The sequence below is a fragment of the Protopterus annectens genome, chromosome 8.part0 (genome assembly GCF_019279795.1).
Source record: "Protopterus annectens isolate FY-2018-M chromosome 8.part0, PAN1.0, whole genome shotgun sequence".
In the NCBI taxonomy this organism is placed as follows: domain Eukaryota; kingdom Metazoa; phylum Chordata; order Ceratodontiformes; family Protopteridae; genus Protopterus; species Protopterus annectens.
Window position 1 is genome coordinate 1,068,289,105 of NC_056741.1, and position 14,630 is coordinate 1,068,303,734.

Sequence of the window (14,630 nt, forward strand, 5' to 3'; positions counted from 1 at the left end):
CACAGAATTTATAATCAATAAATTTAATTTAGGTAAAGATATGTGGTTGGATATTCAAAATTTTAGACATTCAATAGAAAATCTGATGACTCTAATGCAACCATTAATAAAAAAAAAATTGACCCAAAATGTATTGATTTATTAATAATACTAATACACCAGAATATAGTGGAAAAAGGACTTTTATCTAGAATACATAAAGTCATCACGAATGTAGAGGAATTTATTGATGAGAAATATTGGGATTATTTCAAAACTATAAATAATTAGTATCCAAACAAGTTAGATAAAAATATATATGTTGACATCTTCAAAACAAACTACATTGTCTATAAAATGGAGATTATTTGCATGGAAATATATGCATAAAACCTTCATAACCCCAACAAGATAGAATTAATACAAAAAGGAAGTGATCTGTTGGAGGTGTAATATAAGTGGTAAAGCAGATTGGCAGCATATGTTTTTGATTCTAAAATTATTAAACCATAACGGGAAGAGATTAATATTTTTTACCATCCTTATTTAATGATAAATTCAACGTAACCAAGTCATTAATTTTGTTTACCAAATTGATTCCCGAATGTGTAAAGAAGGTAAACTACCCACTTTTATGGAGCTTTCTATCAATAGCAAGAAAAGTGATTACAACAAATTGGAAACATGTATATACGCCAAAGATGAAGGAATTTATAAATATTGCAACCGATGTTTGTTATTATGAACATCTAACAATCAAAATGAGAACAAAGAGAATCACCACATCTTACAGCATTTGGATAAAACTTCAAGAACTGCTGAATAAACAGATCGTAACATACTAATTTAAAAAATGTAGAATACCAGTTACTTGGTAGAAACTTTTGTAAATAGTTATTTGGTTATGCTTCATTTTAAGTGTTTCTGTTTCTATATATGTTTCCGTTTCTATTTCTATGCATACTTTAATGTTAAAATTTGTTATTCATTCATTAAAATCAATAAATTAAAAGCAAACTTGCATTTAGAGAGAGTTATTGGCAACTACTCACAGATGCCACTACCCCCCCAGGATTGAACGATTTCATATCAGTTAAACCAATATTGGAGAATTTCTGACATAAATGTCCATGCTTGTGATTCTTATATTTTAAAACAAGTTTTAACATTAGAGTATAATATGGAAAGTAATATGAAACATGTACATCAATTTTTATATTAATTTTAACATTTATAGATATATGTGATATTTTATTTATGAATGTATAATATTGATTCTATTTGGTATAGAAGTTTTACACCATATGAAATTTTTACCAATTAGGTATATTTCTTTAAATGTCTGTTGGCAAGTTGGCGCCAAAACGAGTATTTAAGGATCTAGATCATGTTGATGCTTTGTTCTGATGAAGCCTGCATTAAGTGGGTGAAAGCGCTTAAGGTGTATTTTTTGTAATAAAACGTTAGACCTTTGTGGAAGCCTGTTTTTCACCAATCCGGTGAATTTCACTACTGGGTTCTCAGACGTGTGGTTTCTACAAGGTGGTTACAAGAACTTTTTTCGAATTCAGTTAAAATCAATAAATATATTTAAGAAAAAAGTGATTCCTATATGTTGCATGGTTATTGATAGGATGCAGAAGATATTTTTTCCTCCAAACATGAAGAGTTTTCCTCCTTCAGTAGAGGATTGCTGTGCTATGTTTTTCCAAAAAACATATGCATTAATAGCTGACATTTTAACAATGTTGACTAAATATTTTTGTTTGAGGTAAAACCTTAAACTTTAGTAAGCCTTAACAGAATCAATACTAAGCAGTCATTAAAATTCAAAGGGCATGGCAAATGAAAGTAAACATTTTTAGAGCTTATAATTTAATAATTTAGCAACAGAGCTGACATAAAGATAATTTAGATGTGAGTTCAAATATACAAGCAAGCTCACAGCAATTGAAAGTAAGTATTTCAGTGGTGTATAAATGCAGACTAGACCTTATAATTTAATATTATTTAGAAACATGGATCATATAGAGATAATATAGATGGAATTGCATATACCCCTCAAATTTTTTATTTAGTTATACATTTTTGACATTAAATAAGCAGAATTCTAAGTAATAGGCTAACAGTGATGTGTAATCCTTGTTGATTTTTGTAACATGAGGTGAACATATTGGTGTAATAAGTTGTTAGAGTTGGTGTAAACATATTGGGGAAATAATTACTAGGAGACTTTCATAAGATGTAGCCAGTTCTGTTGCAATGTGTTTACATCATTTACAGTGTTAAATGATAGTACAAGGCAAACTCCATCAATATTATCAAAAAGAACACACACCGTCAGATAGTCCAAAGCTGTGACAAATCATTGCTAACAACTGTGCCATTAAGCTGCTCAATAACAAAATATTTCAGACTGTAGCTGACACAATTTGCTTTATTGACTTTTATTATAGCACAATATGCTTGAATGTCATACATTCAGTTTTTTGTCAATGCCCAGAGATAGAGGGATTTAGTCATAACATATTCTACCATGGCTAGATCTGTGGGTAAAGCCTTGATTGTACAATGGTGAGCTGTGCAACTATATCCAAATTATTGAATATACACATTGGTTAATGGAAATGACAGCAGTTGGAGAAAATTACATTACTTATCTATCTATCTATCTATCTATCTATCTATCTATCTATCTATCTATCTATCTTTCAGTTTATCTGTACATCTCACTATTTATACCTCCCTCTATCTTTTTGTTATTATTAATTTATTTATTTATTTTAAAAAGGATTACCCCAATCCAATTTGCAAAAATGAGAAGAAATGGGTTGGGGTGGATGGATTCAGATGAGCAAAACCTGTATAGATTTCATTTCCCAGAATCCCTATTTCCTTTCATTTAGACATACTCAGGTATTCAGGAACTCTGTGTCCATGACTGCAGCCAAGCCAGCACTATTTACATTGTATGTGTGATGAGCCTGAATGCTAATTATATATGCATATGTCCAGGTCAGTGTGCAGCTCCTCATTGTGGTAACAGCACAGCTCTGTGGCTGCATCATGTTGGATCACTTTGTGACCAAAGTTAAATACAAGTAGCAGATGCAGATAGTGAAGGTGCATAAGTAACTGTGGTATTCATGGCACGTCTGGCTACATATATTGCCAAAGTTGATATAATGTATATCAGTATGTATATGTACAGAAAAATGTGCAATGAAAGTGAAAATAACACAGATGGTTGAGGATGGAGTAGAGGTTATACTATAGCAACAGAAGTGATAGAGATGGACTTAAAGACATGCAAAGGAAGTTGAGCAACTAAGCATGACAGAAAAGAAGAATGGAGAAGGTGGTATAAAAAGACATCAATGTCACAGAGAATATAACCTAGACTGGAGAGATGGGATAAAATAAAGTAACATAATGTATATCAAAGTATGAGTAGTGGACTTGTACTAGATTGCTACTGTCATATTAAAAGGAAAATATGGCACCTTCAGGGGAGTCAGAGGAGTCAATCCAGCAGATCAGTCCAGATGCCAGTATAGTCACAGTTTCCTAGCATGGGAAGCCATTGCAGTAGTCAAGAGTAAAAGTGGCCATAAAACACACATATCAGAGAAATGTAGCACATGTACAGACTGAAAGCAAGAAAAGAAAGCTAGGCTTCAGGAGAAATGAATCCTTGATTATCACTTTTATTCTAATTGTTTTGATGGCAGATTTCACTCATAAAATGATTTCCACTGTGACAATGTGCTAGATGGGGTGTTTGACTAACTTGAGAGTTGCAGGGTGTTTTACACCATTCTGTATCCACTCTGCAAAAGTGCTACATTTCCCTGATGCGTGTCCCCTTGCACTCCAATAGTTTCAGTGGCTCCCCTTGCTAATACACTGCCAAGGAGAATACAATCACAAAAGGCTTGCTTCCAGTCCCATGAAGCATATCATTTATTTTCTTGTTATCAGTCTGCAAATGTGCTACATTTCCCTGATATGTATCCTATAACCTCTTACAGACAACTACAGCAGCTCTCCTTGTTAATGCACTGCTTTTGAGAATATCACTATGAAAGACATTTGTTAAAAATCATTTGAGATCTTTCTTTCTTCTTTATCTATCTCTATCCTGCTCAATTCATACTTTTTCATTTTGTGTTTTACCCTCTGCTCGTGTCCCTTTTTCATCTCTGTAGAATATCCTTTATAACCTTTAATCTGGTCAAAAATGCATTAACATAGCAGACACATGCAAAAAATGTCTTATGATACAATAAAATCCTCTTCCTGTAGTTAAGCATTGTGCAACAGGTCACAGAGAGCCACAGTGATGTTCATACATAAAGTGAAATGACACTTCCTATCTTATGTCAAAAATTAAGAAAATCCACGTTATGCGCTTATAAATTGCTACAGATGGTGCAACAAAGCTGATTCCTAATGCACATCTCCATGTAACCATGAAATAAGGTAAATATGACAAGTGTATATAATAGCTTCTATGGATCAGTTACTCATGCAGTGCACATTATCAGCTAACTAGGTGGATGGTTTTAATCCAATGACAGTGGCATGTTGTTTAACCATATTCAGTTTTCAGTCTTCCAACACACTGTTCTAACATTATCTTGAAGTTTGTGTTTCCTGATACCTTCAGTATATTATTTCTGGGGCTTCACTTGATAATACACATGTCCAGTAAATATAATAAACAAAGTTAAAGGTTCAAACCCATTGAGATGTACTTCTCTTTTCTTGCCATCATGGTTTCCAGTCCCCCAAAATTTGTTTTCAGAAACCTTTCCTACAATGTTTCCACGGTATGCCTTGCTAATACTCTGATTCACAGAGTATCAGTAGCAAAGGTATGGGTTAAAATGCATTCAAGTGTGTTTCTCTTTTCTTGCTATTATGTGTTCCATTCCTTGGAAATGTGCTATACTGGTACCTTCCTTATAATGGATTTTGTGGCTTAGTTAACTAAAGCCCTACTTTAGGAAATATGAGTTACGTAGTCAAGGGTTCAAATACATGCAAGTATGCTTCTCTTTTTCTTGTTATCATTTGTACTGATTCTCTGAAATTAAGCATTCCTATCATCAGGTTGCAAATTATGTCAAGGAGTTTGGCATTTTCTAACTGAATTTATTATGGATCCATATACCATTGTTGAGCTTAGCGGTTAAGAGATATGCTTCTACCACATGTACTGCATTGTACATTTTCTTGCTGACACACATCCAAGTTTAGGTCATTTGCATGACTGATGGTGATATATCATTTGTGATATGTATTTATAGCTGTCTGTCAACATTGGTCTTTGCCAACTGTCATACAATGTATGACCACAGAAAGATTTAATTTTGTAAGTCCTTTATGATCTGGTATATGTGCTGTGTTTATTTTTGACAATATAGGTTGGAAATAAGAGTATGGACATAGAAGAAAAGGAGAAGCAAGCAGTGGATACAACACAAAAGTGAACTAATAATAAAATGAGTAGAATGGAGGTGGGGTAGGAGAATATCTCTCAACTCCGTACCTCAATAATCATGTAAATTGCACTGTAATATCTGCCAGTTTTTATACAATATCCCCCTAATATTTCTAGAATCACTCATGTAATGTAAAACTATGTTGCTGTTAAAACTGGTTGCCAGACCAGTGGATGGCCATGTACTTTGTTCATTGTCTTTAACCTTCACACCATACTTAATTATTGCCCCATACTTTTTAGATCTTTCTCGGACAAGAACTTGAAAGCACTTTTCTGCCAACCCCTCTTATTTTACTTATAAAAAATGTTTGAATATGAAGAAGATCTTGGAAAAAACAAATGAACATGTTATTGTTGAATTTCCAAGAACCAACAAGTGTGGGTGTTGCCATCAATGCATATGCATATTTTCCAATGTGGAAGGTCCTTTATTCAACTTGGTTAATAGAAGTGCCATTAATGGCCTATTCAACTGTCTTTCCAGTTGAGTTGTTCACCTGGCATGGTGTGGTACATGTTATGCCTTCTATGTCATAAAGACTATCAACTTGTTAAATAAAAGAATTTACCAGCATGTTTATAGTATTTTGACGAAAAATAGTAAAAATGCATTATCAAGGCACATGTTACAATGCAGTAACATTGTTAGATTCAATTTTTGTGTGTTGGAGCAGGTGGCTTGTGATGTATTGGCCAGTGTCTGGAAGAACCACTTGTTACACTGCAAAGTGTTATGGAAATTTAGATTAACTCAATGCCATTACACTACCTGGATTAAACAATTTTGTTTCAATCACCAGTGAATTAACATACAGAGCATCAAGATTACAGTTTGTAATTATCTTTTCAGAAATGTATGTACACAATTGTGCAAAAAGTTTTTCATTGGTCGACTTTTTTTTTTTTTTTGTAAGGTTTGGATTGGCAGTGGCTGTTCTGGTATTCTTTTGGGTGAACAACAGTGGTGTGTGTATTTACAATGGTTCAACATGACTGGTTTTCACTGTGTATAGCTTTTAAATCTAATTTGACATAATTTATAATACATGATTATGGGATTTTGGGGATTTTTTAATTTCTTTTTATTTGTGGTTGGTCATAATATATGGGGGTGTGTTTCTACAATTGTTTTTACATGTTGCTGTTTTTTACATGGTATTCAATGGTTCTGAAGATGTCATATATTGACAAAAGCACTAAACCATGATTGTATGCATTAAAAGCATTCATGAGTCCTGAGCTTCCTGGTCATTTTCCACTTGAAATGTTGATTACTAGTTTACTGCTGTGTTCCTTGCAGATATGTAATTAGCCACAATCTCACCCAATGCTTAACATTTTCTTAAAGACTGAGAATACACATATATAACTGTCAGTCACAGATTATACATGGCCTAATAGGATAGGAGTATTCTACAGATTTGTTATGGCCATATGGGAAAAGGCTTTTAATTGATATGATATCCATGCCAACAAAGCAATGCATAAAAAAGCAGGAAATAAAATATGCAGAGGATCTGGAGGCTCATCCATATCCACCTGCAAGCACAAATGCACAGATATAGAAACTTAGGTGGTCCTACAGGTCCTCTATCCCCATGGTTGAAGGCTCTTAATTGTCCATGCCACTGATTAGACCAGTATGATCATGCAAGAGCTGATACGGTCAGTGATGTACACACAATGGGTGGACATAACCACTGCTATTACATGGTCTGTCACAGTGCCACAGATATGACTCATTCTTACATCCATGAGTAGATGCCATGCAGGGGTTTAGAGGGCAACTGGTAGTGGCCATTGACTGAGCTACCTATTACAAAGGTTGAGGAGTTCCTGGACTCTTAGAAAGGCATGTTCACAGAGTCCCACAGTGTGGTTCTGGGTGTTGGAGCTGAGTTGGATAGGTCCCAGAAAGTTTCAACCACAAATGTTCACATATGTAGTTTTATTTCATATTATCAATAACTGCAAACCATCCTTAACACTTTGCCAGTGTAATATCCCTTAAATTAGTTTGATGTATTGCATAAAGGTATAACTGGGAGTCTAAGTTACATATCGGTCTGCAGAAGGTAAGGCCAGGGATAGTTGTAAAGCTATCAGTTACACATGTTCTTTTGTTGCTGAGTCATACTTACATTGTTTTTATTTTTTTGCTTTTGTGTATTCACAGGTGAATCTTTATCCAGTGTCAGCATTCTCGAACTACCCCATCTGATGTTGGAGGATCTTTTGCCTGTGATAAATACGGCAGGGATAGGCTGGTACAGTTATTGGGTGCAGAGTGTATGTGTTTGACACAAGGAGTATAACCCTAGATCCCCTACTCTGAGTGTGGACACAGTGTCTATGCCAACTCTTACCCAGGAGACACAATCATCTGTGAGTGGACAGGTTGATGGGGACACTCTGGATAAGTGAAATGTGGTTCTACTAGCACCATGGCAGAGAGTGAGCGAGTGTATGTGTGATTTATTGGACAGACTGAATCACACACTGGGCCATGCAGTCTCTTTACTGGGTTGTCTGTCATAAGCAAGAGCTGTTCTTGTGGCTGGCCATGTGCTACATTCACATATGTTAGCTAACCTGGCCATGAATGAGGGAGATTCTGCTTCCAGGGTGTTAGCACTTCCACAGCAACCAAGATTGAGGGGGTAAAAACCACGGAGGCCATCCTCATGGTAGTGGTAGTCATTATGTTGGCTCATTCAGCATGTCAGCATTGAACCATGGTCATGATATAGCCAGTGCATCTGTTGGCACAACCAGCTCTCATGGGCAGGGGCATGCATGGGATGCTGAACTCTGCCATCCATGACCTTGACCTGCCCTGTTCCCCATGTGCCTGTGTCCCTGCACACACACACACACACACACACACACACACACACACACACACACACACACACACACACACACACACACACACACACACACACACACACACACACACACACACACAGCCCAAAGCAAAACACTCACACCCACTGACCTCTGCCCTTCAACATGTTAGCACCAGCACACTCAAAATCACACACCTCCCTGTGAATGACATGCACTCTTGTGTTGCCTTCCCCCCTGTACAAACGATGATAACTGTGCCCTGTCAAATACATTGTTACTTGGGTCGCCTAGGTCTGATGCACAGAGGTGTCAGCCTATGCATGGGCAAGCACAGCCTGTTTTTTTGTAAGCTTCATTTCTGGTGTTTGTATCTGCTTATCTCTTGTATAGTTTTGTTGTAAAGTCGTGTGCAAAGCACTGCAGTTTACTGTCTCTTTAATAGTGCCACAGCATTGTGTGCCTGCCTCTATCTGGCATGGTGATCCCCGGTTGTTGGTTCTTTATCTGACTCTTCATCTGTCTCAGCCTCCGTTGCCTGTATTGCTGGCAACTGCAGTCCCTGCAAGAGGCCTCCCTGCATTCACTGTTGCATACCTATTACACCATGTAACAAAGCACACATGGATATTGATGTTGTTGTTATTATTATTATTGTTATTATTATTATTATTATTATTATTATTATTACTATTATTTTATTTTTTGGCACATGTGGTGGGTTCATACCGCAGGGCACCATAGGATCTATACAGACAGTGAAAGCATGATTTTAGCAGCCACAGCACACTCTCAATGGTACTTCTTTTTTGGTATAATACACTCTTGCACCCTTGGAGACTTTGATTGTGTGGATTTCAAATAGGTATCAATGAGCCTGAGTTCTTGGGCATATACAGCATCATTCACAAGATGGTCCTATGGGAAATCACCCCATGTAACCACTGATAAAGGTTACAGGTGTGCCATGTATAGGTGTCATGAAACCTGCCTGGGTGGCCTAGACACACACACACACACACACACACACACACACACACACACACTGCATTTGATTCCTTATCTGTTACAAACCACCTGGCAGTTGATAGAGTGATACCCTTTGCCACTGATGTAACTACTTCCCAGTTCAACAGGTGGGACCTTTATTTCAATTTGGGTATACTTCACGTCCCCCAGAACCTCAGAGAAATGAGATATGTCATAGAACTCCTGCCTGGTGTTTTATCTCTCCTCTAAGGTAAATGGAAATTACATATGCTCACCCATATGTTTAAGCATGGCCTCAAGGAACTGATGGAGTGTTCTTGAGGTAGATGCCTGAAAAATTCTCACTCAGTCCCCAGTAGGTCACTTAAAGATCCCTATAGCTAATATATGTAACCGCTTTCATGCCATGATATCCATGGGGATACATATTCCATGTGTCCACAGATCTGCAGATAAGGCTGACACATGTCCATAATTGCCTGTTTGGTGTACCTGTCCACATGCTACTGGTCACTATGCTGGTGTCAAAAACATCATAAAATGTTAGCAGTGTTCGGATGACCCAGTGTCTCCAGGGGCCATTTTAATGTCATGCACAGTCAGCTATAGAGGCTGCTATAAGAGCATTTTGCATATACACATTTACAACAATTGTTGCAACCTCTGACATTGTACACTAGTTATTCTGTTTACATGTGAGCATATGACCATGTACAAAGCTAAAGCAAATAGAGCATTGCAGTGTGGCATTTAAACACTTCCGAATTACTCTTCAATCATGTTTTCCCTCATTAGCATACGTGACACCTTATTATACTGACATTAGAATATAGCATGGATGACCGTGTACAGCTAATCATGTCATGTTGCAGGGTTTTTTGAATTGCACACACCCTGCTCATCACTGTTCATCACACAAATTTGCTTACTGCAATGAGGCAAGGTTTTCTGAATTCATTTGTAAGTCTGCTTGGAACAAAATAACTGACAGACATTTGCTTGTGCTGACATGCTTTATTTTTTTCTTTTCCATTGTAGTTTGACATTTTTTGTATTATTTTGAACTGTAATTGTGATCCTCCCAAAGGGGTATTTATATAATAGCACATTTAATGGGCTTGCTAAATGTGCCTGCATCAAGTAATTTATTGTTCTTTCTGCACATTATATTGTTTTTGATCCATGAGTGTGCACACACACACACACACACACACACACACACACACACACACACACACACACACACACACACACACTGACCTTAATATAATGTTACATGTATACATGCATAAGTGAATATATCAAATGACAGGAATGGTGTATAACATATGATTGTAAAGCAGTCTGCTTCTTAAAAATGTATGCTGAAATTGTATACAAGAATGAGGTATGATAAATATATTCAAAATAACTTTTTCCTCTGATATCTACATAAGTTAAATGTCTCTGAAACACAGAGAAATGCGGTTAATCAGTCAATAGATGCTGTAATTTTCTCCTCATGGTGACTCTAACATAAAGAAGTATAGATTATGAGAATGAAACAGAACCTAGACTTTCCACATGTACTTATGTAGTTTAGAAAGCAGAGTATTGTATTTATGTCAGTGAAGATTGTTCTTTAAAAGAGACAATTATAATAGGTAATCGCTGATGTTCACAAAAGTTTAGGATAAATGAGGAATAGTGCAAGAAACCAACAGAAATTCTGAGACAGAAAGAGAGAAATATCTCTAATTGGGTGGTGTTAGACAGTCACCTTAAAAAGGGAGACCAACAAAATGTAAAAGCATGAAAGAAAACAAGAATGCGTGTGTGTTTTTGTGTGTGTGTACTCAAGCGCATGTGCACTCGCACTCAAGCTTAAGCAGGGGATACTCAAAATGAAAAATAAAAGGGAAAGAAATGCTGGTATGTGAGGGCTGAAACTGACTTAATAGATTCTTCTGAAACCAGATGTTCCATGCCAATTACAAATAAAGCAACTAGAATTTATATATAACAATTCTTTAGCAGACAAACCATGTAAATATAGGCAGGAATCCAGATGATGTTTCAAAATGGAGATTATAGTGGAAAAGTGTATCCAGAGCAGAAAATGAGCAAAGTAATTTGGTGGTATTACTTAACATTTAAATTGGTTTATTCCAATGGAATTGAATGCACTCTGTGTTCTACCTTCATTTGCATTTTTGTTTGTGTCATGGCAAAACATAAGTACATGGATTAATTTATTATGTTTGTAGAGGCCACATTTATTGAGAAAGAAACAGCTGAGTGTGAGGATTAGACAAAGAAACTAGACAAAACGCTCCAGAAAAAGCCAAGACAATACATGTCATATAATATTAAGAAATGCAGGAGAGTATGCAATTTAGTATTGGAGGTGGATGGGCCAGATGTAGAACAAAGACAGGCTGGTATCAAAAGTAATACTGCAGCACATGAAATATTTCAGTTGAGTTTACTTGGAGCATAATAAAAATAATAAAAATCAGCCTGACAATAGTTATGAAAGTAATAAAACAGTAACTCTTTTACTGGTTTGCACTCACCGTCTAATTTTAAAGATAATATCAATGATCTTGTTGATCCAATGGCATTGTGTGCTTCACAGCTGAAACTTCCAGTATCGTGAGAACTGATGTTTGCGAACTTTAGCATATTTCCGGTCTGAATCCAAAGGTATTCATCTTCTTTATACCATGTGTAGTTAGTAACGGGAGGATTGCTGCTTTTATAGTTGCAGGTTAGATACACATCTTTTCCTTCGCTTAAACTTACAGGATGGTATGTTACTTCCACTTCTTTAGGTGGATCTGAAAGTTGTGGACATGTTACTACACATTGTTTAAAATGTAATAACAACTACCATGCTAGTCACAAATTTTTGCCATTTACATTTTGGATATCAATCTAATACAACTACAGGCTTAAAGTATTTGGGAGATCACATTTCTATAAAGACATATGCAACAGAAATGGATATTTTTGTTTTAGAGCTGAAATCTCTGTACTTATTACCTCCTCAAACTGGAATGTTAGACATTAACTTTCAATGCTTCTATTTTGAAACTTTCAGCAAAATCAACTTATCAGTTCACAGATACAAACCAATATATCAATTCACAGGTATAAATAAATGTTTGTATCTGTAGAATCATGTTGCCAAAAAATATAAACAGTAAACTGTTCATCACAAACTACCACTTATTAGATTCCAAGGCTTAAACTGGATTTTGTGTGTCACGTTTTGCCTAAAAGTTAAACTACAGGCTAATACACTCAAGTGTACTAGCTTTTGATAGCATTTAGTCGAAAATCATAGCATTTATTGTGTTTTCTGCTTTTCTGTAAAAAAAACTTGGAAAAAAACAAAAAAAATATCCTTGCTTTCCATACTTTCCTAACTAGTGTTCCAGAGACCAGATTTTGCTGATCCCTGGGCTTTGTCTTGGTTCCTGTGTTTCTCCATTTTCCTTGTTTGGTCAGGGGGAAGTTTCTTTACTCACCAGTGAGAGTGGGGAGTACAGAGCTGCCTGTTTGTCCTTAGAGGAGTGGTTTAAGGCAATAACTTGTAGTCTATTGGCCATTTTGGGTCATTTCCTGTCTTTTCCAGCCCCCTGCTATAAAGCATTTTAGCGCTTTATAGCTTAATTTAGTGCGGAGCTGCCACTGTTGCACACTAGGGCAGCGCCGGTTAAGCAGGTTTAACCTATTCGGGCTACCTAAAGTCCACTCTTCAAATTTTCCCTTAAAACTACCTTCCTTGAACTATACTACTGTTCTAATCAGCGTATCCTAAAACTAAAAAGATCATCTCTACTTGACTCCAAGTAGACTATTCTGTATCTGTTAAACCTAGCACTTGCTCCTACAGTACTTATTACCTTGATACAGCACTCTTGTCATAAATAGTACCCCAAAAAGGCAAACCCCCATTTCTCGGTCACCCACATCCCCGGAATCTCTTTTAAAGTTTTTGTCTATTCCTTCTAGCATGTCGAGGGATCAGTTGCTAGTGTCCTCTCCTGCTCAGCTGGTGAACCTGGGAATATTGAGGCAATGTTACAATTGCCTCATGTACACAGACAACCCTCTCCTCCTCCCACAAAACACAAATACATGCGAGAGATGCAACTATATGGCCAAACTGGAGGCTGAGCTCTCTCAACATAGGACTGGCAAGACCAGTCAAGAGGAGAAGGTAACCACACACACTATAGACCCAGTCTCACATAGTACCATCACAACCTCAAATCATACACATAAACACACAAAGACATACTCGGAGGCTCTGATCAAAAATCTACCAAAACAGCAGAGGCCACCAAAGCAGACACCCAAACAACCACCACCTCAGAACACAACACCTGCAACACATAGACCTCACAGTCAGAGTGTCAAACAGTCACAGCCCTTAAGGCCAAACACAATGCCAGACACACTAGTCATTGGTGACTCCATAGTCAGACACACTGATGTCCCGCTCACCAGACTGAGTAAGGAGAGAGTTACAGTAAGCTGCCTGTCGGGCATTAGAATCCGCCACATAATGCAAGCACTCAGGTCTCTCAACAGCTGGTACAAATACGACTCAGTCATTGTCCACACTGGTGTAAACGACCTGAGACGTACCTCCTTGGACTACATGAAAAGAGACATTGAGGAGCTCTCTGATTATGTAGCCCAGGCAGGTATGACCCTGACCTTGAGCAGTATCCTACCTTCACCAAGAATGATGCCACAATACAGAGATAAGATGATCAGCTTTAACAATTGGCTTAAACTCTGGTGTCATTCAAAGGGGATCCAATGTCTGTCTGCCTGGGATGACATGCTGGACAAGCCACGCTGCTTCGCAAGGGACGGCTTGCACCTGTCACCCCTGGATATTGGCAAAGGCTCTTGCCACCCCCATAGTGCCTTTTTTAGGCAAGGCTCAAATTCTAAACCTACCACCCTAGAACACAAAAAAGGAAAAAAACTAAGGGTAATGCTGCTCAATGCCAGAAGTCTAAATCTCAAAATGCACGCACTCGAGGCCCTTCTCAGTATGGAGAACATCGATGTCTGTGCTGTGACAGAAACCTGGTTCAAGGCTCCTGAGAGCACCCCAGCACTATCAGGTTTTACCTCATATCATGTGTTCCGGCCACAAAATCTGGACAATACCAAGAAACGAGGGGGGGTATCCATATTCATCAAGGACACCCACACCTCAAGACTGGTGGCAACGCACGATGCATCGGAGACCATCCAGGTGCAATTAACCATAGGCAAGACTGCTCTGCAAATTGTAACA

The 14,630-nt window shown here is 37.3% G+C and overlaps 1 protein-coding gene across 1 annotated transcript in view; it reads right to left on the reverse strand.

Moving 5' to 3' along the window:
* LOC122809222 (B-cell receptor CD22-like) overlaps window positions 1–14,630 on the reverse strand; it is a 346,467-nt gene that overhangs the window by 105,010 nt on the left and 226,827 nt on the right. The window contains exon 5 of the mRNA XM_044080536.1: window positions 11,881–12,144. Coding sequence (XP_043936471.1) covers window positions 11,881–12,144 — 264 coding nt within the window. The remainder of the gene's footprint in view (window positions 1–11,880; window positions 12,145–14,630) is intronic.